Source organism: Podarcis bocagei, assembly GCF_964188305.1.
Source record: "Podarcis bocagei genome assembly, chromosome: 12".
NCBI lineage: Eukaryota > Metazoa > Chordata > Lepidosauria > Squamata > Lacertidae > Podarcis > Podarcis bocagei.
The window spans coordinates 48,835,876-48,855,376 of record NC_138137.1 but is presented as its reverse complement, the minus strand read 5'-3'; the positions used below and the strand labels follow the sequence as shown (position 1 = coordinate 48,855,376).

The 19,501-nt window shown below is 48.7% G+C and overlaps 1 protein-coding gene across 1 annotated transcript; it reads right to left on the bottom strand.

Annotated features, from left to right (window-relative positions):
• Positions 1-4,508: 4,508 nt before the first annotated feature.
• Positions 4,509-14,931, bottom strand: MNX1 (motor neuron and pancreas homeobox 1). The gene is made up of 3 exons (XM_081163831.1): positions 14,239-14,931; positions 8,881-9,041; positions 4,509-5,290 (listed from the first exon to the last, which is right to left on the bottom strand). Exons 1-3 carry the CDS (start codon positions 14,858-14,860, stop codon positions 4,916-4,918), a joined length of 1,158 nt encoding a protein of 385 aa, XP_081019957.1. The 5' UTR covers positions 14,861-14,931; the 3' UTR covers positions 4,509-4,915.
• Positions 14,932-19,501: the final 4,570 nt, after the last annotated feature.

The window sequence follows — 19,501 nt, the reverse complement described above, 5'->3', positions numbered from 1 at the left end:
TTTATCTCACTGCTGTTATTCATTTTTAAAAGGGATAAGTGGACGGGGTTGTAGAAGAGAAACAACAACCGGGGGGGGGGGGAGAGCTCCCTCATTCACACACCTGGAGTCAATCCGGAGTCACTCCGCTACGTTCCGGGAGGCGGGGACCTCTTTCCGTCGCCTCTTCGGTGGCAGTCGTTTGAACCCAGAAGCGCCTTGTGAAGGATGGCTGGAGACCGAGGCCAGATCGCCGACCGGCAGTAATTCAAGGCACGGGCGATGAATGGCGAGCGGCGGCCCAGAGTTAGCATCGATGAGCCGGTGATGATATTTGAATCTGCTATAATTGATTTGGGGAAGCGCCTCGCTGACAAGGAGGAATTGATCATTCAATTTATTAGCCGGATAAATCCCAACGCTGCTAAGGGGCTGGAGCGGGGGTGCTTTTGCTGAGTAAGACGTTTAATTTAAATATATATATAAATTAAAACGGGAGCGGGGGAGCCAGCAACCCTGTGCTTGACTGCACTTGGGAAGCCTGAGGCCGATCCATCAAGTACTTGAGCCGGAATGCCAGGGAAGATGGTTTTGGTTTTGCACAAATTCGAGTCCTTTGTCCAGCAGTTGGCAACGTGGCGCCTTCCAGATGTTTGGGACTACAGCTCCCGTCAGCGCCGGCCAACAGATGAGAGTTGTAGTAGCGTCTGGAGGGCGCCACGTTGCCAAGGGCTGCCGCTGACCAAGGTGCTGAAGACGCCCTTTTGGGTTCCACTGCATGCATGTTTGATCGATTGCAAATTCCTATTGATTTCTATGGCGCGACGAAGCGAGTTTTAGGATCGGAGATTGACCCAAGAGGAGAAAGATGCTTTTAATGAGAAGTCGTTTACTCCAGAGGCGTTCTACTGACTTCAGCGGTACTTTTCTAGCGGGGTGGGAAGAGTTGGGTTGTTTATTCAGATCAGAGTGCATATTAACTCAGAACAAAGGTTCCACTCTTAACCGCACTTACCGGAAAGCAAGTGCTCTTGAATTCAATAGGGCTTACTTCTGAGTAGACATTGTTAGGATTGCACTGGGGCTTCCTCCTTCGAGTGTTTAGGATTGCAAGCTTAATAGTACAGTGTAGGGCACCTGGTGCTTCAGAAAGTACTGTAAAAGGCAAGTATTTCTATCCCCTTTTCCAGGTTTTCCACTTTTCTTTTCCAACTGACACACAGCAGTCCTCAGCTATGGACTTCTAACTTCACTGAGTTGCTTGGGGGGGCTGACCCCCTGAGGTATTGTGAAAAAGTTTGTTGTACTTCTGTAAACCTGAGGGGTTCCCGTGTCCGTCCCCTGACATTATTCTCTAATTTCTCAATGGCCTCGTTGTTTTTGCTTCAAAGCTATGGACAATTACCACCTAACCCCGCTATTAAAGGGAATGATTTTTAATTACGTATTTACCCAAACGTATTTCTTAAAGAATATGAAATATGTTCTGCATACAACTTGTCACATACAACTTGTACTGCTTGGTCTATTTCTGACATCTCTCTGTGTGTAGGTTAGAGCATGGTGCTGATAACACCATATGGGACAGCTGCATTTGGGGGGGGGTTGGACTAGATGGCCCTCAGGGTCCCTTCCAACTCTACAATTCTACATTTCTATGATTCTATATGCAGTGTTACACAGTGCATCAAAATCCTGAATCCTACATCTACTTAAAGATTTCTTTTTCCACTTGGTAAAGCAGATAGAAAATACAAGTTTAGAATGCAGCAGATAGAGCTGGGAAGGTGTGTTTTTTTATTATTATCTGGGCTCAGAAACAGAATCTGAATGGGGAAGGACAGTCAAGTGTGCTGAAAGTAGTGCAGCATCAGCATTTGGGCATATATTTGATCTATGCCTGCAGTTCCTGATCCAGCTAGCGAGATGCGCAGAGATCAGTTTTCTCTGCTCCCTTGGCCTCTGGTGTGGGGTGGAATGGCAAGTTTCCTGCTAGTTCAAAATATCCACACATTAGTTTTACACTCTGTTTTCTCTCCAGGCTGTAGAGTGAGCGACACAGTTCAGTGCACAGGAAATATACGCAGTCTGTTGTAATCGGTTGCAGTTGCAAAATTAAAGGCCTGCATACAGCCCTCTAACACTGAAATACTATAAAAACATAGATTTTATGTACAGTGGTACCTCGGGTTACATACGCTTCAGGTTGTACACTCCGCTAACCTAGAAATAGTGCTTCAGGTTAAGAACTTTGCTTCAGGATAAGAACAGAAATCGGGCTCCGGTGGCGCAGCAGCCCCATTAGCTAAAGTGGTGCTTCAGGTTAAGAACAGTTTCAGGTTAAGAATGGACCTCCGGAACGAATTAAGTACTTAACCCAAGGTACCACTGTATCTCAGAAGTTTGGAGTTGCATTTTCGGTGCACGCTCAGTATATGTATGCATTTAATTTGAGGCATTTATGCAATGTTTGATCAGTATTGATCAATGCCCCCATTTTAAAATGCAGTATGAAAGAAAGCAGCATTAAAATCAATGGGCCTGATCCAGCTAAAAATCAAACACAGCTAGAATTAAGAATTGTGTGCTTATAATGGGGAAAAGTCCTTACTTAAGGTTATCAGCCTTCTGTGATATGAAGCCGTTTAGCAACCCTCAACCTCTGCACTAGGAATGTCATCATTGGTTGACCCGACCTACAGTTCTTAAGGCACAGGATCATGCACAAAAACCTGGAAATCCTAATTCTATCTGCTTCATTTTAATTGAGTTGTGAATTGGTTTTGTTGAGCATAAAGCCTAGGAAAAATTGACACACAGAGCCTTAAAGCCAGCTCTTTGGTTCAAGGAATCCATGCAGATCTCAAGTACAAAACCGTTTTATTTTACATAACCTTTGGGACATTGGGAGAAGCCGATTAATAACTTAGCATGCATAAGCAGAGGTATTTCTCTTTAACTCTTTTTATAAATACAATGTACAAAAATAAAGACAATACAGTCCTCCTGAGATTCCCAGCAGATCCAAGCTTCGTGGTCGTAGGTTTCCCAGATTGCTTCTTATAAAGCATAAAAACTCTCAATACTGTCAAAGAGAAGAGGCAAAGTGGTCCAAAGAGACACATGTCCAGCGTCAGCATTCAACACGGTGGCACTGACATAATAGAACAGGGAATCGTTAACCAGGGCTGCAGAAAGGAGACGACTCTAGCTTTCGGTACTATCTGTACTGGGTTGTGGGGGGTCCCATCAGCTGTGCCTTGTGAACTGAATTTTTTCACTGAGACACATTACTAGGTCTGGAGGTTGGCTCTTCTGACAAAGAGCTGGCGACTTAACATTCCCAACCAACCACTAGAGGACAATGTGGTTTTTACACTCCTGATCATTGAGCAATGCTGAGGAGGAGCTAAAGGCGTGAATAGTGCAGGGCAAAAATTGGGAGGTCAAGCCACAGGCTGATTAAGCAGGAGTGAACTGTCAACCCTCTTTTCCTTAAAGGCCCAGAAGCTTCTAGCCAGTGTGGTGTAGTGGTTAAGAGCAGTGGACTCATAATCTGGTGAACCGGGTTCGCTTCCCCGCTCCTCCACATGCAGCTGCTGGGTGACCTTGGGCTAGTCACACTTCTGTGAAGTCTCTCAGCCCCACTCACCTCACAGAGTGTTTGTTGTGGGGGAGGAAGGAGAATGTTAGCCCCTTTGAGACTCCTTAGGGTCGTGATAAAGTGAGATATAAAATCCAAACTCTTCTTCTTCTTCTATACTATTTATACAACCATGCTGGGCCTTTGATTCTTTTTAAAAATATGTTTCATTGCTGGCTATTGGAATTATTTGTTTTAGTGTGGTCACGGAAGGGAGGTTTTATTTATTATATATTGTAATGTTGTTGTGACTTAATACTGTTTGCAAGATGGGGGGGAGCTGTCAAAGAGCAGCCCATACAATTATTAAAAGTCAATTTTAAACAATAACAATCAAATTAAGAGAACTCTCATGTGCTAAGTGTAAAGGACTGGCTGGGCAAAGAGGAATGGTGGAAGGCACCAGCCAAGAATCCCTCAAGGGAAACCCCAGAGGAGGAAGGCTCAGAGCCCAGGGATCCGCGATGGAACACTGAAGAGAGGTCAGAGGGGCTGGATGCTGAAGGGGCAACAGGGCAAAGTGATCAGGAAGAGCCTGCGACAAGGAGCAGTTCAGACTCCGAGGCTGAAGCAGTGGAGGGGGGTCAAGAGGCTGTTGAAGACTCCAGGGAGTCTCCCTCTCCTGTTGCGCCAACCTCCCCTCCCCATTGGTCCCCAAGAATGCACAGAAAAATGAGGCGAGCAGGAAAGAGGCCACAGGTGTGTAGACGCAGCTTGAGACTGTTTGTGAAACATCTGGGAGAGGAGAAAGAGTGGAAGGCAGAGAACCTTCAGTTCTGCCTACTGTTCCATAGGGGTAAGACCTACCGGGCAGTGTTGCTGAGTTGTATGCCATTTCCTTGAATTGTTAACTGCACAGTCAGTGGAGTCCTGTGCCTTTCATGCTGACCCACGTTTGACTCGAGCCCTGACACTAAGCCTGAGCCCATGGGGGGGGGGAGGCAGGACACTGAGGAACACAGCTGTGTAAACTGGGGAGAGCAGGGTTAGTTGCACATGGAGCGCCATTGGTAAAGTCAGTTGCGTGGAGGACAATGAGAGCATTTTACTTTAGACCAGCCTTCACCAACCTGCCACCCTCCAGATGTGTTGGACTACAACTCCCATCAGCCCCAGGAAGCATCACCATGGTCTCATATGGCCATGCTGGCTGGGGCTGATGGGAATTGCAGTCCAAAAACACCTGCAGGGCACCAGCTTACATACAGAGCAACAAACACACGTGGGGTTGGGAAAGGATTTTCTCCTGAACCAGTGCAAGGAAGGCGGCTCTTGGCTCTGGGATCCAAGTGTTCAGGGAGCCGAGGTGGGGGGCAATTGTGGGTGGGCTCCCCCATGCCGTCCATGGGGCTGCCTCCCATCCTCATCCCCGTCAGAGCAGTCGGGAGACCCATAGGGGCAGCAGTGTCTGGGCCGATCTTCCTCCTCCTCCTCTTCTTCGTCATCCTCTTCCTCATCGTCCTCTTCCTCCCGGTCACTGTCCCTGAGTTCCTGCAAGCGGCGCCCTCCATTGTTTTTCTCTGGGGCCCCCGCAGGCACCACCTCATCCCCCACTTTGTCCTCCCCAACACTTCCTCCTTTCTGCTTCTCCGCCTCCTGAGCCGCCTGCTCCTTGGCCTTCTTGCTCCGCTTCCACTTCATACGCCGGTTCTGGAACCAGATCTTCACCTGGGGAGGAGAGGGTGGAAATAGCACACAATGTGATCAGGCGACATACATGGGATCAGACCTATAGCATGAGGAACAAGGTCTGTCACAGAACGAGCCGGCAGTAAATCACACCATTCAAAGTTGGAGTCAACTCTTTCTTAGCAAAAACACAGACTTGGTTGAGGGTCAGGCCTGACAAGCACAGAAGCTAATTCCCAGTGGCCTTACTGCATGAAAATCAGCTGCTGAGACTGAAAGTTCCTGGTACCCTACAGCCATCTAAGTCCTCTCCTCTCCAGGGCTTTTCCCAAGCAATCAGAGACTATGCCTGCATACAGCCTGTCACTGCTCTGCCCGTTTCAACCCCATTCTGGTTCTGGGAGACAAATAGGGAGAGGAGTTGGTTGCAGCAGGAGGGAGAGACACCCAGGACTCTTCACCAGCCTGACTCATCTCTGCCTCTTGACCTCCCTCCTTTCCCGCTTCAGCTTCTGCCTCTGAGAGAGAGAGAGAGAGAGAGAGAGAGAGAGAGAGAGAGAGAGAGAGAGAGAGAGAGAGAATGTGTGGTGTAGTGGTTAAGAGTGGTAGACTTGTAATCTGGTGAACCGGGTTCACTTCCCCGCTCCTCCACGTGCAGCTGCTGGGTGACCTTGGGCTAGTCACACTTCTCTGAAGTCTCTCAGCCTCACTCACCTCACAGAGTGTTTGTTGTGGGGGAGGAAGGGAAAAGGAGATTGGTAGCCGCTTTGAGACTCCTTAGGGTAGTGATAAAGCGGGATATCAAATCCAAATCCAAATCCAAACTGATTCTGGATTTCTCTCTGCCAGCTTTGACTGTTTGAAGAATGAAAAAACTGGAAAGATGGTTTGTAACTTTTTAAATAAATCTATCAAGTGAAGGCTTCCACATATAGCATCTGCATTTACCAAGATAGCATGAGCTTGGGCACTTTACTAATCTTAGGGCCACACTCTCTTGGGGCCCCCCAAAAACATACTTCTTCTTAATTGTATATCACTATTAATATACTTCTTCTTAATTGTATCTCAGTTCAACAATTAGTTTGATAAAATACATATTTTGTTATGCGCAAATGGCTTTAGATACCTATTAGCTCCATAAATTACCATATAGCATATATTCAACACAAAAAACAGCAACAATTTGTTGTTCACAAAGGATAGCTGGACATATAAAGGGCCCCATTACCTTCAGTAGCTTAGGGCCTCATCAAACCTAAATCCAGCCCTGGTCGTGGCTGGGGGAGTTGAAGTCCAACAACTGCTAGGGGGGAACAGACTCCTATTCCCCCCCCCCATAATTTTTATTATTTTTCATTCAAATAAATAGCATATAACTACAGTAACTTGTCCAGTGATACATTATTAAGCTTCATATGCAGTACATAGTACACAAGCAATGTGTTTGTTTGTTTGTTTGTTTATGTATTATCAATTCAAGTAGCCTCCCCACAAAGATTCTTGTCTTGAAGGTGGAATAACAGTATCTTCAGTCTCATTTATAAAGGAAACCAAATCTCACCAAAAGGGTCCTTGAAGTGCTTCTAATTAAGTCTTTTGTGGCAAGTAAGTCATTCCAGTTGAGCCAGATTCCAAATACTATTTAACCAGATTTCATTGGGGATTTCTATAGGTTGTTACCAATATTGGGCTATTGTTAATAGGGCTCCTAGTAACGGGGGGGGGGGGAGATACTAAATTTCAGCATCTAAGGTTATTTTTAAAATTTGAGTCTAATGATAACAAGGCAAGAGCCAACTTGGGTGGGAGGCGTTGCTGTGTAATTGTGGAAATTATGTGAAAACCTGTTTCACAAAAGGAGTATACCAACGCAATGTACAACTCCACAAATGCATGAAAACATGAGCCTATCTCTCCGTAGCCTTTCCAGCACAGTGGGGAGATGCTGTTTTTTATTTTGGCTAGACATGATGGAGCCCAGTGCCAGCAAAACATAATTTTGAGAGAAGCCTCCTGCAGACAGGCAGAAATTGTTCATAGGGATGGGTGGTGCCAAATTGATTCCCATTTATGATCTGCAAGTATGATCCATTGCCTTCACTCCCCCCATAATGTCCAGAGGCCGCCTATATCGCCTGCGTGCCGTTCTAAAAGAATCCTTTAAATTAAACCCACCTTAGATTTAAATAAGGAGGGGAGACACAGAGAAACATAGTAAGCTACACTATGTCAGGCTATTGGTCCATTTCGTTCAGTAATGTCCACAGTGATTGGCTGCAGCACTCCAGGATTTTAAATGATGCCAGGGATTGATCTGAGGACCATATGTATGGAAAGCAGCTGCTCCACCCCTGACTCAAGGCCTTCCCCCACAAAATAGCACCCAGTACAATCCCACACATTCCCCCTAAGAAGTAAACCCTCTTGAATTCAGTGGACTCAGTGCCAGATAAGTGACAATAGGATTGCAGCCTTTATTGAGATAGATAGATAGATAGATAGATAGATAGATAGATAGATAGATAATTTATTATGGTCAAAGTCCAGCTCGCATAACACAATAAAAACAAAAAAATTCCTTCCTGTAGCACCTTAAAGACCAACTAAGTTAGTTCTTGGTATAAGCTTTCGTGTGCATGCACACTTCTTCAGATATCTGAAGAAGTGTGCATGCACACGAAAGCTTATACCAAGAACTAACTTAGTTGGTCTTTAAGGTGCTACAGGAAGGAATTTTTTTATTTTGACTATGGCAGACCAACACGGCTACCTATCTGTAACTGGAACAATAAAAACAGCGTTCATAAAGATAAAATATACAATCAGAGCAGATTGCAGCAATAGCTCGTAAGTTAAAATTGAGTTACAGTGGTACCTCGGGTTAAGTACTTAATTCATTCCGGAGGTCTGTTCTTAACCTGAAACTGTTCTTACCCTGAAGCACCACTTTGGCTAATGGGGCCTCCTGCTGCCGCCGTGCCGCCGGAGCACGATTTTTGTTCTCATCCTGAAGCAAAGTTCTTAACCTGAGGTACTATTTCTGGGTTAGCGGAGTCTGTAACCTGAAGCGTTTGTAACCTGAAGCGAATGTAACCTGAGGTACCAGTGTATATACATACACCCGTACAACTGAGATTTGGGCTACCATAAAAATTGACCCTGGGGCGCCCCAAAGGGTGACTTCAGCATTTCCCTAGTAAGCTATTTTATTCTAGAGGATGATCTGTGCCTACAAATCTGGGCGCAGAATCTGGCTACCAGCCAGGAACCTTTATTGCATTTCCAAGTTTCCAAAAGGGCCTGGAGCACTGGAATGGCAGGGTGGGGTGCTTTGTAATGTATACAGAAACGAAACGACACACTATTCCGCTCCCCCGTGTTAATATTTTGGCTGAAATGAGAAAGGAAAGCCGTGGACTCAAAAGTGCGGACCCGAGCACTGACTTGGTGGTGAGCTGATTGGACCTCAAGGGGGTGCTTATTTACGCAGGTTCCTCCTGTCTGCAGAAGATGCGCAGCGAGCCCAGCAAGGGGAAAGCCCCTTCCTCTGCAGGTGATCGCCCTCCTTTGCTGAATCCAGCTCCCTTCTCTCTTCCTCCTCCTCCCTTCCCCAGCAAGACACTCACCTGCGTCTCGGTGAGCATGAGAGACGTGGCCACCTCGAAGCGCTTCGGCCGGGACAGGTACTTGTTCAGCTTGAACTGATGCTCCAGTTCCAGCAGCTGCTGGCTGGTGAAGGCCGTGCGGGGCCGCCGGCACTTGCCCAGCAGGTTGGACTGTGCTTGGGCTGAGGAGGGAGAGAGGAAAGGAGAAGGCGTGAGAGAGGACGAGGAGCAAGGAGCGCGCCACCCACTACATCCCTCCAGCCGCGCTCCCTTGCGCAAGGGCTTCCTCCGTCCTGGGAACAGCGGCGGAGCTCAGGACCCTCCTGGAGAAGCTGATCCAGTACAGCTGGGCGTGAAACGGAGATGGCGATTAAGGGGGAAGGAAAGGCGGTCTAGAAAGACGCACAGCAACAAGATCGGGGGCGAGAGGAGAGACTTCCTGTATCTTCTGTTTATGTAAACCACAGTGGCGTAGCGTGGGTTGTCAGCACCCGGGGCAAGGCAAGTAATTTGCGCCCCCTAACCCGTGGATTTGCGCCCCCTAACCCTAACCCCCAGATGTTGCGCCCGGTGCGGCCGGGCCCCCCCCACGCTACGCCACTGGTAAACCATGCTGGGAATTGTGATGGAAACTCCTCAAAATAAATAACCCTATGAAAACCCTCTCTCTGGGGTTATTTCTGTGCTGTTCAAGACCCCCCCTCCTCCTGTCTCTTCCTTTGTCCGAGTCGAATTTTGGACTGTAAGCTCCGCGGGGCGGGGACATGGTCGTCTGGACTCGACGGCGTCTTATTTTGCTTTAGGAACAGGAAAACGAACAACCCCCACCTCCGCTGGGTCTCGGGTCCCACGGAGCGCTTTGCCCCGCTAGCCTCCCCTCAGTTTCTTGCTATCCAGAGATATGCTGCCTCGGTCAATGGGACTGAGGACACACCATATATTTTAATCTCATGACTACCTGACAAAGAATCATTTTGCTCTTATGGCTGTCCTAATATCCATTAATCCGTCTAAATTCTCCTCTTTCTTTTTTTTAAAGTCATCTGCCCTAGTTGCCATCACTGCAGCTTGTAGTTCCGCGGGTTAGCGATGCATTTTTATTTTTATTTTACATTTATTGCATCTATGTTTCGTCTTTCCAGAACCTATCTCGCTTAGCATTTTTGAATGTGCCTCCTGTATCAGTGTACACACACACACACACACACACACACACACAATGCCCCTTTCCACAGCACAATTGTATACATCTTTACTCAAACGCAAGTCCCTTCGAGTTCAGTAGTGGGTATAAGATTGCAGCCGCAATCAATGCATGAACGAGTTGCCCTGCGCAGGAAAGTATGGAGAGCGTGGACCGGGCCAGGAGCAGCGGAGGCTGAGACATTTGTGCAGATCAGAGCGGATTATCTCACACCCAACTGCTCCTCATCATAACATCTTTCAGATTCATGATGCCATCTCACATCTAGGAAAGAGGGGAAGTGATTTAGCTGTATAGCTTTGGGCACAATAATTTAATTCTATTTTTAAGAACTATTTTTAAAGGATTCCTTAAAAAATATTCCGGCAGAAGCACAATATTGGTCGCGGAAGGACTGAGCCAGAAAGGGGAGCCATTCTGCTACGGCTTCCTCTGAGCCTGTAGCCTCGGTCTGAAGTCATGCTCTGATGTCAAACGGTGATTCATGGACACGGAAGAAGAAAAGTCCAAGGGAGAGATGTGCGTAAGAGAAGCCCGCTGGATCAGGGCAAGCGCCCATCTAGTCCCGATGCCTGCGAGAAGCCCCAAAACAGAACATGAGAGCAACACCCCCCTCCTCCGGATCCCGACCAACTCATATGCAGAGACACATATGCGGACACGCGAAACCTTTAAAGCGCATTCTTTCCTTCAAAGGATTCTGGGCACTGTAGTTCATCCTTCGTAGAGTTACAATTCCCAGCATTCTTTAGCCAACTGCAAGTGCCCAGAATTCTCTGAATGCGCCTTGAAAGTCTCGTGGAAGAAAACAGTGGCCTTCGCGACGTTGCTAGCCTTCTCCTCCGTGAACTGGCCCGATCCGCTTCTCTTGCTCGCCTTACAGATCGTGAGGCAAGGACTGGACCGTCGCAAAAGCGCTAGGGCGAACGCCAAGGCAGGCAGCCGACAAACTCGCCGCCCTTCCGACGGCCCTTGGCTTGGCAAATCCTAAGAAGCCCCAACCGGGAGAAGATTGCAAACGGGGCTTCCTTCTCAGTTTCTCCTCCGCCTTCAAATCCTGGGCTTCCCCTGGAAGGGTGATCCGTCCGGGGAGAGGCCTCGCTTCCCCAGATTGCTCTCGCTGACCCCGCACCCTGGTGGGTCTCTAGACATCTCCTTTCTCACCGAGGGAGCCTACCTCTCTGCCACGCCAAGAGCCGGAGGAGAAGCGAGCCTTCCCTCTACCCAGCCAGCCAGCCCTGTCCCCCCTCCGGGCCTTGCTCGCCCCCGAAGAGCTGCTGGCCGCGGCAAAGCCCGCAGAGCGCCGGGAGATGGAAGCGCGGCGCTCCGACGGGGCGCCCTGGACCGAGGGAAGCGCTTCGCACAATCCCAGCCGGAGAAGTCGAACGATGGGGCGGCCTCGGGGCGGGGTCACCAAGCCCATCTCTGATTTCCCAAGAGATAATAATTGGGAGAAAGTGAAAGGGGCGCGATCCGAGGGCTCAGGAGAGCTCGCCCCCCCCCCCGCCCTGAGGGAGAAGGGTAAGGGGCAAACCGTTGGCGGGTTTCATCTAACGCCCCCTTTTAAGCAATGGTGCCCCCTTTATTCTCAGACTGACCCTCGAACCGGACTTTTTAATTAAAAGGAGGACTCTTGGGGAATCGATCTGAGAAGAAAAGGCCACAGGGAGCAGACTCCGAAATGACATTTCCCCCCCCCCCTTCCTTGACTAGACTTAATATAGAACCAAAACATACCCCGCTACCAATTCCAAAAGACTTTTGGAAATAAACGGGGGGTCTTCTGTAAGCGGCGTGGAAAACGAGAGATGTTTTCCTCGACGCAGTACGAATTAAAAGTTCTGTTTTCTAGGGCACTGTCTGGCAGCCAAACGAATGGTCTACATTTGGGTGTGTTCTGTTCCGCCCGGATTAGGGTCGTCAGTTTCCACCAACTGATATCGGAGATATCAATGTAACTCTCCTCTTGTTAATATTGCCCTGTAAATACAACCATGGAATTAAAATCCTGCTATCCATGGTGGGCTTTGACGGAACAAGCGCTCAGTCTTGAGAGGTTTCATCAGTCTTCTGCGACTTGTTTGTTGTTAAAAATGCGGTAGGCTTATTATGCTAAATAAACTAAATAATTTTAGGAAAAACGTGGTAATTTTAGGAAAAACGTGGCAAGCTAAATAATTTTAGAAAAAAAGTGTAAAAGAAAAATGTAACAGAAATAAATCCTGAGAACGTTCCGCTTTCTTGTCGCGCCAAATAGAGAGATCTAAACGCTGAGATAGCTGCAACCCGGTTTTTTGCTAGAAAGCAAATCCGCGTTGCCTAAGTCTGTTATCTAACAACCAGGGTTTTTGTGATCGCCTTCAAAACTTCAAAGCCCTGTTTTTCTAACCGGAATTGAACATAGGTAGATACAGGCCACCTTTAACCCTCGTCGATTTCAATATCAATGCTTAATTTTTATTTATTTTGTTGCAGTACTGAACCCGCTGTTTATCAGCCCCACCACCGCTTTGGGTACTTTAAGAAGATTCCTTTCAACAGAACAATTAGTTTTATTTGCAGGAAACCTCTTAAAATATCAGAATAGTACTAGGCGGTTTTTTTCTCTCCCCCTTAAATTCCCAGAGCCTCCTGCCACGTGCAAACAGCACCGCCGAGGCGGTTTTCGCACCCCGGCGCGATTTCCCCAAGCCTCCCGTTATGGTCTTTCTTCGGGCTGTTTGTTCACACGTGCGTTTTATTTGCGGGAGCAGGAATTTTGACAGCTTCCCTAATTATTACTTTTTCCTGTCGGAAGGGCCTCTTCTTTTATTCTCCTTCAAAAAGGGACGGGGGATAAGAAACAAGTAACTCCCCCCCCCCTTTAACGATTTATCAAGAAAAGTAAGCCTAGCTCTGAGCTGCGCTGCTTTTATAGCAAAGTGGACATCAAGTAACCAACGCGCCATTATATCTGGTCGCTTGTCTCGAGTTATTAATATGAAATAATAATAATATGGATTTACTGAATGATTATTGCACAGGGGGAATACAAGAAATAGCCTCACCGAGGCCTAGCTACAATTTTACCCCAAATAATACAAATCTTGGTAGGAAATATTAAGAGGTCAGTCTTTTGGAGACACAGCCCTTGTGTGCAAGAACAGCTAATGGTTTGGCTTCCATATTCCAGTGCTCCCCATACAATTAAGAACACCTATTAGGGATATTATAGCAGGGATGTCGGGCGCACACCCAGGGGGGAAAGTATTTTAAGATCCCGACATTCTCAAGGGAAGTCAGTCCAAACAAAGCCCAAGGTTAACCCTTCAGTTGAAATAAATGGGACTTAATGGGGACTGGATCATCCCCATCGCCTTTTTTAAAAAAACGAAGCTCTGAAATTGTCCCCATGAAACCCTAACTCAGTTCCCTGGGTAGGGCGAAAGACAACCACCGGACTGGCTAATCCGATGGATTCGCGGTTTAGGCTCCAGTGAGTCGGCCGCTGCTCTGTGCGCAATATTTGGCCTTTTCCGCGCCACCCAACCCTTCCCACTGCTTCTCGTCTTCGTCTGTGTTTGATTCCCAAAAGAACGAACCCCCAAAGCACGCGTTTTGCAGGTTTAAAGACCTCCCTGCTGGGAAATGCACGGGCCTTTTCCTTCCTTGTTGAGAGGAGCCGCTCCTCCCCAAGGCCACCTCGCCTTTCCCAAGGGCGATATTCCTTTTAGCGGGGGTCTCCCTTGCTCATCCCCCAAACCCCATCCAAATACACCATCCTCGATCAGCCAGGGAGCGTCTTTTTATCGCAAAGGAGGAAGGGCGAGGAACAGAATCAAGGCAGGCGCCATCGGCCGCATTTAGGCCCCAGCTACTGCCTGGCAGCGAGAAAAACGGATAACAAAGGAAAGATCGCGGCTCCCTTGTCCTTAAATTACATATTCCAGAGGGACAGAGTCTATATCATAGGTGTGTGAGCGTTCACACAATCGTATCCGTGCTGCTTAGGTATGCGTCTCTCCCCCCCCCCACCCCGGGAAACCCAGCCAGATGGGTGGGGTATAAATAATAAAATTAAAATTAAATATAAAACCCGCACACAACAAGAGCAGCACGCAGCCAGAGGTGCGCGCACACACATTATTATTATTATGACGGATCTTTCGTCCGATCTCTCTCTCGGTGCTACTCACAGTTAAAGTCGGGCATCTTGGGCAGGATCATGCCCGCGGTGGAGGCCCGCAGCCACTGGTCCAGCTGGAAAGTGCCGGCGCTCAGCTTGATGGGGTCGGCGGCGGGGTGCGACGGCTGCACCTGCGAGTAGGAGTAGGAGAGCGCCGGGTGCTGCGAGGCCAGCGCGGCCGCCGCCGCCGGGTAGCCGTACATGGGGTGGCCGTAGAGGGCGGCTTGCGGGTGGAGGCCGGCGCCGCCTTGCGGGTGCAGCCCCAGGGCGGCGTGGGGGTGCGCGTGGGGGTGGGCATGGGGGTGAGGGTGGGCGTGGGGACCCCCCGCCGCGCCTCCCCCGCCGCCCAGGAAGCCCGGCTTGGGCACCAGCCCGCAGTGCGCGCCCAGGAGCCGAGGCGGCGACGGGCTGTCGGTGCGGAGGCCCTCGACGGACGAGGGCGGAGGCTCCGCCGACGAGGGCGGGCTGCAGCTGGAGCTGGAGCTGGCGCTGGAGCTGCTGGATCGCGAGCTGGCGTGGCCCGACAGCGAGGTGACCAGCGCCAGAGGCGACGTCTGAGCCGTCGAGGCCGCCGCCTTGGGAGGATCCACGGCCAGCAGCGCGTCGATGCGGAAATTCTTGGATTTCTCCATCCCGGCGGCGCGGGTTTAGACGGCTCCGGAGAGGCTCATGGGGTCGCCTTGCAAGCAGCAGCTCCGGAGGAGGAGGAGGAAGGGGAGAGAACCCAAGGCGGCGGCGGATCAGCCCCAGCCCGCAGCAGCCCCACCATCCGCGCAACTTGCGCCCCCGCGCCCCTTCCGCGGAGATTGCACGGATGCAACGAGTGTCTCCCCCACCCCTCCAGGGGAAAGCGCTCCTTCTCTCACCGCTCTGGCGAAAGCGCTCGGGACCTGCTGGCTGGGCTCACTTGAAGGCTCGGGAGAGGCTCCCATAGGCTCTCCGGAGAGGCAGGGCACCATTGGTGGCCGGAGAGGCGATCCGGAGCAGCCGATTGGCCTCGGCACACAGCTGTCAAGGATGCTGGGCTGCTAGGTCCCGCCCACCTGGGGGGAGCTTCCTGCTCCTTTTGGCCAGGGGGGCGCGAGGGAGAAGGAGAGAGAGCGCTGACGGTTTACGCAAAACGCTTCATCCGACGGGTTTCCCATAGAAGGGAAAGGATATTTTTTCCCCTGCCTTCAACAACAGCGAAGGAATCGCGTTTCTAAGTTTCTTTCCTAAGTTAGGATGCTCCGTCTGGCTGCGAGAGCGACATGCTCTAACCTTAATTAGTGGGGAGAAGGAAACTTCTCTTTGCTTTTCTCAGCTACTGAAAGTTATTTGGGCAACTCGCGCAGCTAGGCGAGGGCTGAGGCTCTGTGTTTGTGTGTGAGAAAGAAAGAGAGAGAGAGAGAGAATCTGAAATAATTAATAGCAGCACGGGGAGGTTCTGCTCTATTTAGAGGCTGTCTGACCCGCGTGCTGAGTTCACAAGTGTTCCCTTTGCTTTTCTGGGAGCCCGTGTGGATATTATTACAGAAAGAGATAAATAATTTGCACAGAAGGGAACTCCCGGTTATTGCTGTATTTTAATTTTCTTCTGTAGGTAGCATAATTAGGATAGGACGAGGTGTATCACATCTGAAGCCTGATTATTTTGGGATGGCGTAAAATATTTTCCTCGCCCTCTTTTTAAAACCCTTCTTTTACAGTCAACAGCCGACCTTTCAGGGATGCTTAACAGCAGCACCCGAAGAAGACCTTTGTGAATTAAGAAGGGACAACAAATACATAAACCCCAGTTGTTCTTTTGTCTTGTTTTCCCACCCTCCTCGCATCTTGACCTGGATATGAAGCGCACGTCCAGTGTTTGAAATGGCGAATGCTGCCATTTCTGGAACCTTGAGAGACTTCAGCGTTCTACTCCCCGGGAATGGAACGCGGATGCATTTTCCTCCAAGGATGATATCAAAAGAGCATCAACTCTTTGCTAAGGTGCTATGTTTACTTACCTATGGATCAATGTTTAAAAATCGCATCCTTCGTAACAGAGCTGCAGGTGCAAAAATAAAAATGAGATGAAAGTAATAAACTCCGACTGTGTCAGTCTTTTAGAAAAGTTTTATTCGCGCTCGTTGTGCTGCTTTTCAGGTTGTCACAACTGAGGACCAGTTTGATACCATGGTTGCTTACTTGGAAGTAAGCTCCTATCAGTTCAGTGGGGCTTCTCCCACATGCATGTGACTAGAGTCTCGGTATTATTATTTTCTAATCCTTTTCATCTTTAAAATAAAAAGGATGCCAGAGTCCTGAATTGATAATTCAGTCCGTTGTTAACCAAACATACAGGAAAAAAACCCTCTGAATTTGCTTAGGCATCATAGCCTTTACGCGAAACGATGCATGATCCTGGTTTTGAAGGGAATGAAAAAGAGTCTTTTAAAATCCCATTAAAATTAGCGTCAATGATGTTCTCTCTTCGTTTCCTATTCAACAAAGATTCTTGTTTTTCTCCCCTCCACCAACTGCAAATTCTGTCGTCCTTGCCTATCGTGAAAATGCGCTCCTTTCATTTCTCCTCTCCTGCCTGTTAAATGTATTTAATGTGGATAAGTTCTTGCCTTCCAGCTTCTCCTCCGATTCCTGGACACCTGAAATTAAATATTCCCCGCCTCGGCGGTGCCAACAGCTTTTTAACGAGCTGGAAAGAATAAACACGGTGAGGTCAAAGAAGTCAGGTCCGCCGCCAACGCATGTTTAGTCGATGGTGTTATTAAACCCACTTATCTTACACAAACACGGCTAAATGCATATATATATATATATATATATATATATATATATATATATATATATATATATATATATATATATATATATATATAGACGCATATAGGAGGCGTTAAGAAAGCGAGGGGAAGAGTTTGGGGTTCATTTGCTTTGGGGGAGAAATCAGAAACTGCCAAGGCGGCTGCAGCAAGTTAGAGAAAGACAGAACCGCCGGCGGGAATGTGAACGGAAGGTCACGTAACGTCGATACAAGGCTGGCAGAGAGAGAGCAAACATCGGGTCCTTTGCCTCTCTCTGCACCCCTTTTCTTGTCCCTCCCTTTCTTCAGAAGCTCTTTGTGAAAGAGACCAAGTTCGGCTGACTTTGTACCGGGAAGGCGTCCAGACCATGCTTGGTTTTGCTGCAGGAAAGACGGCAGCCTCCGGGGGTCAAAGAGGTTTATGAAAATGGGTTTCACCTTTTGGTGCCTTCGGGCGCTTCTCGGGAAATAGGAGATCTCGTCCCAAGGAGAGCGAAGCGTGTGAAGAAGAACTCCTGACCCTCAAAAGCATTGTAGGATATCACGACAAATAAGCCTGTTGTTGGGCCTTAGTTTTTTGGACGTTAGTTGGACGGCGGCTGATGATGAGACTATTTCACGGACAGCAGCGTGATAATCTCTCGGCCACGTCCAACTAGGCATCGTGTTTCGTTCCTACACCGCTTAGCAAATAGTCTTCCTTGTAGATTTGCTTTATGATTACTTACTCGTTTATGAATACAGAGCAGGTAACTTGGGGCTCACGTGCCTTTGAGCATGTGCAGAGGGCCTCTCCCCTTCTCATCAAGTTTCCCAGGCGTTGAGGAAGGCTTCCCCAAAACACAACGACTTTGAGGGTGGCCCCTGCCCTATATGGCAGATATCCCCATGAATTCAAGAGACCACGTTCATGGGCCTATACTGCGCTCCTGTGAGCCTTGTGTTTCTCCAGATGATTTTAAGACAGGGAACCTGATGGACTCCAACTCCCATCAGCCCCGGCCAGTACAACCAATGACCAAGGATGATGGGAGTTGAGTCCAAGAACATCTGGAAGGTCACAGCAAAGGTTTCCCATCCCACGAAGCTGTTCAATATTATGTGCGCTAACAATTTGTCCCTCTGACTATTATTGTCGAAGGGTTCAAGGGCTCTCCATCTCTTCAAGCAGAGGTCTTTCTCATCTCTCACACACCTGGAGATGCCAAAATTAAACCTGGGACCTTCTGCCACTGAGTCACGGCGGCCCATGTCTTCTTGAAGGGCTTTCATTAACTACCGGTAGTTCTGTGTCTTCAAGGTTGGCTGCAAACGCACCGCACAATTAAAGCCGACCCAATAATCTTGGGAACTGTAGAATCTTGGGAACTTGTTAGGGGTGCTGGGGATTGTAGCTCTGTCAGGGATAAACTCCAGTTCCCAGTATTTGGGGGGTGGGGGTGGGAAATGTGCTTTAACTGTATGGTGTGTACGCAGCTCTGTTATGGGCGCCTCTCACACCGTGGTGACGCGACTTGTAGGAACGATCTGGAAACAGGTAAACGTTGTTCTCATAAGATGCTCCTTCAGCCAACCCATTGATAAAGGCGGAGCAGCAAGGCCCGACTGAAAAGTTGGCAACCCAATTCTCTGGCTCTGTTCAACATACCAGGATGGGGGGCAAGTCATAGAACGGTTGAAAGTCTCCTTCTGAAGCACTAAATGGCACTGAGGCGCAAATAACACAACAGCAATATATTGTATGATCATTCGTTTTGGTTACTTCTAATATTTTGTAACTATCCAGGGGTTCCCAATTAGCTAATTGCTGAGGATCCCCTATTTTTCGAAAGCCAAGCCAGGGACCCCCCACCTTTGGAAAAAAAATGATAACTCTATGGTAGTTACCTCTGCAAAGCAGTTTTCTGAACAAAATGTGGGGTAGCCTTTAATAAGCAAAGGATTTTAGGTATACTGAAATAAGACCATAAAATTTGTGATATTACCCTGCAAAAATGACCAAAAAAAATTAGTTGGGGGCAGGCAAGGGATGAGGCTGCGGACCCCCAGGAGTCCCCGAGTCCCTAATAGGGAACCACTGACTGTTCTTTCTCGAGGAATTATGACACGTGTGAAACCAAGGAGGCAGTGTGCCCCTCCTGCAGCCAAGAGATCAGGCTATTGCACTGGATTTTGTATTCGCTAACTTATGTGGGGATGGAGGGAGCGGAGTCCCACCAAACCTTCTCGCGTGGAAAGCAGCGGATAAAGCAGGGATCGGCCCAGCCTTTCTAAGTGGGCGAAAACTTCCAGGTTTGTGACCTCACCATCAAGCTCTGGTGGGAGTCACTCAGGATTCTTCTCGGGTCTCTCTCTCCCCTCCCCCTCCCCGCCCACCCCCGGCCTATAAATTATGGGCCTGTAAAACACACCGCTTTCATTTGTATAATGCACTCTTCCCCACCCCTTCTCTCAGAGGCCATAATTTATCCATCAATCCCCCACGCCT

Excerpts from the sequence above, each read along its gene's own strand:
- MNX1 (XM_081163831.1), bottom strand. The coding sequence starts at position 14,860 with ATGGAGAAATCCAAGAATTTCCGCATCGACGCGCTGCTGGCCGTGGAT. Across the intron at positions 9,042-14,238 it reads CAAGATGCCCGACTTTAACT|CCCAAGCACAGTCCAACCTG; the intron begins GTGAGTAGCACC and ends CTCCCTCCTCAG. Across the intron at positions 5,291-8,880 it reads TCATGCTCACCGAGACGCAG|GTGAAGATCTGGTTCCAGAA; the intron begins GTGAGTGTCTTG and ends TCTCCTCCCCAG.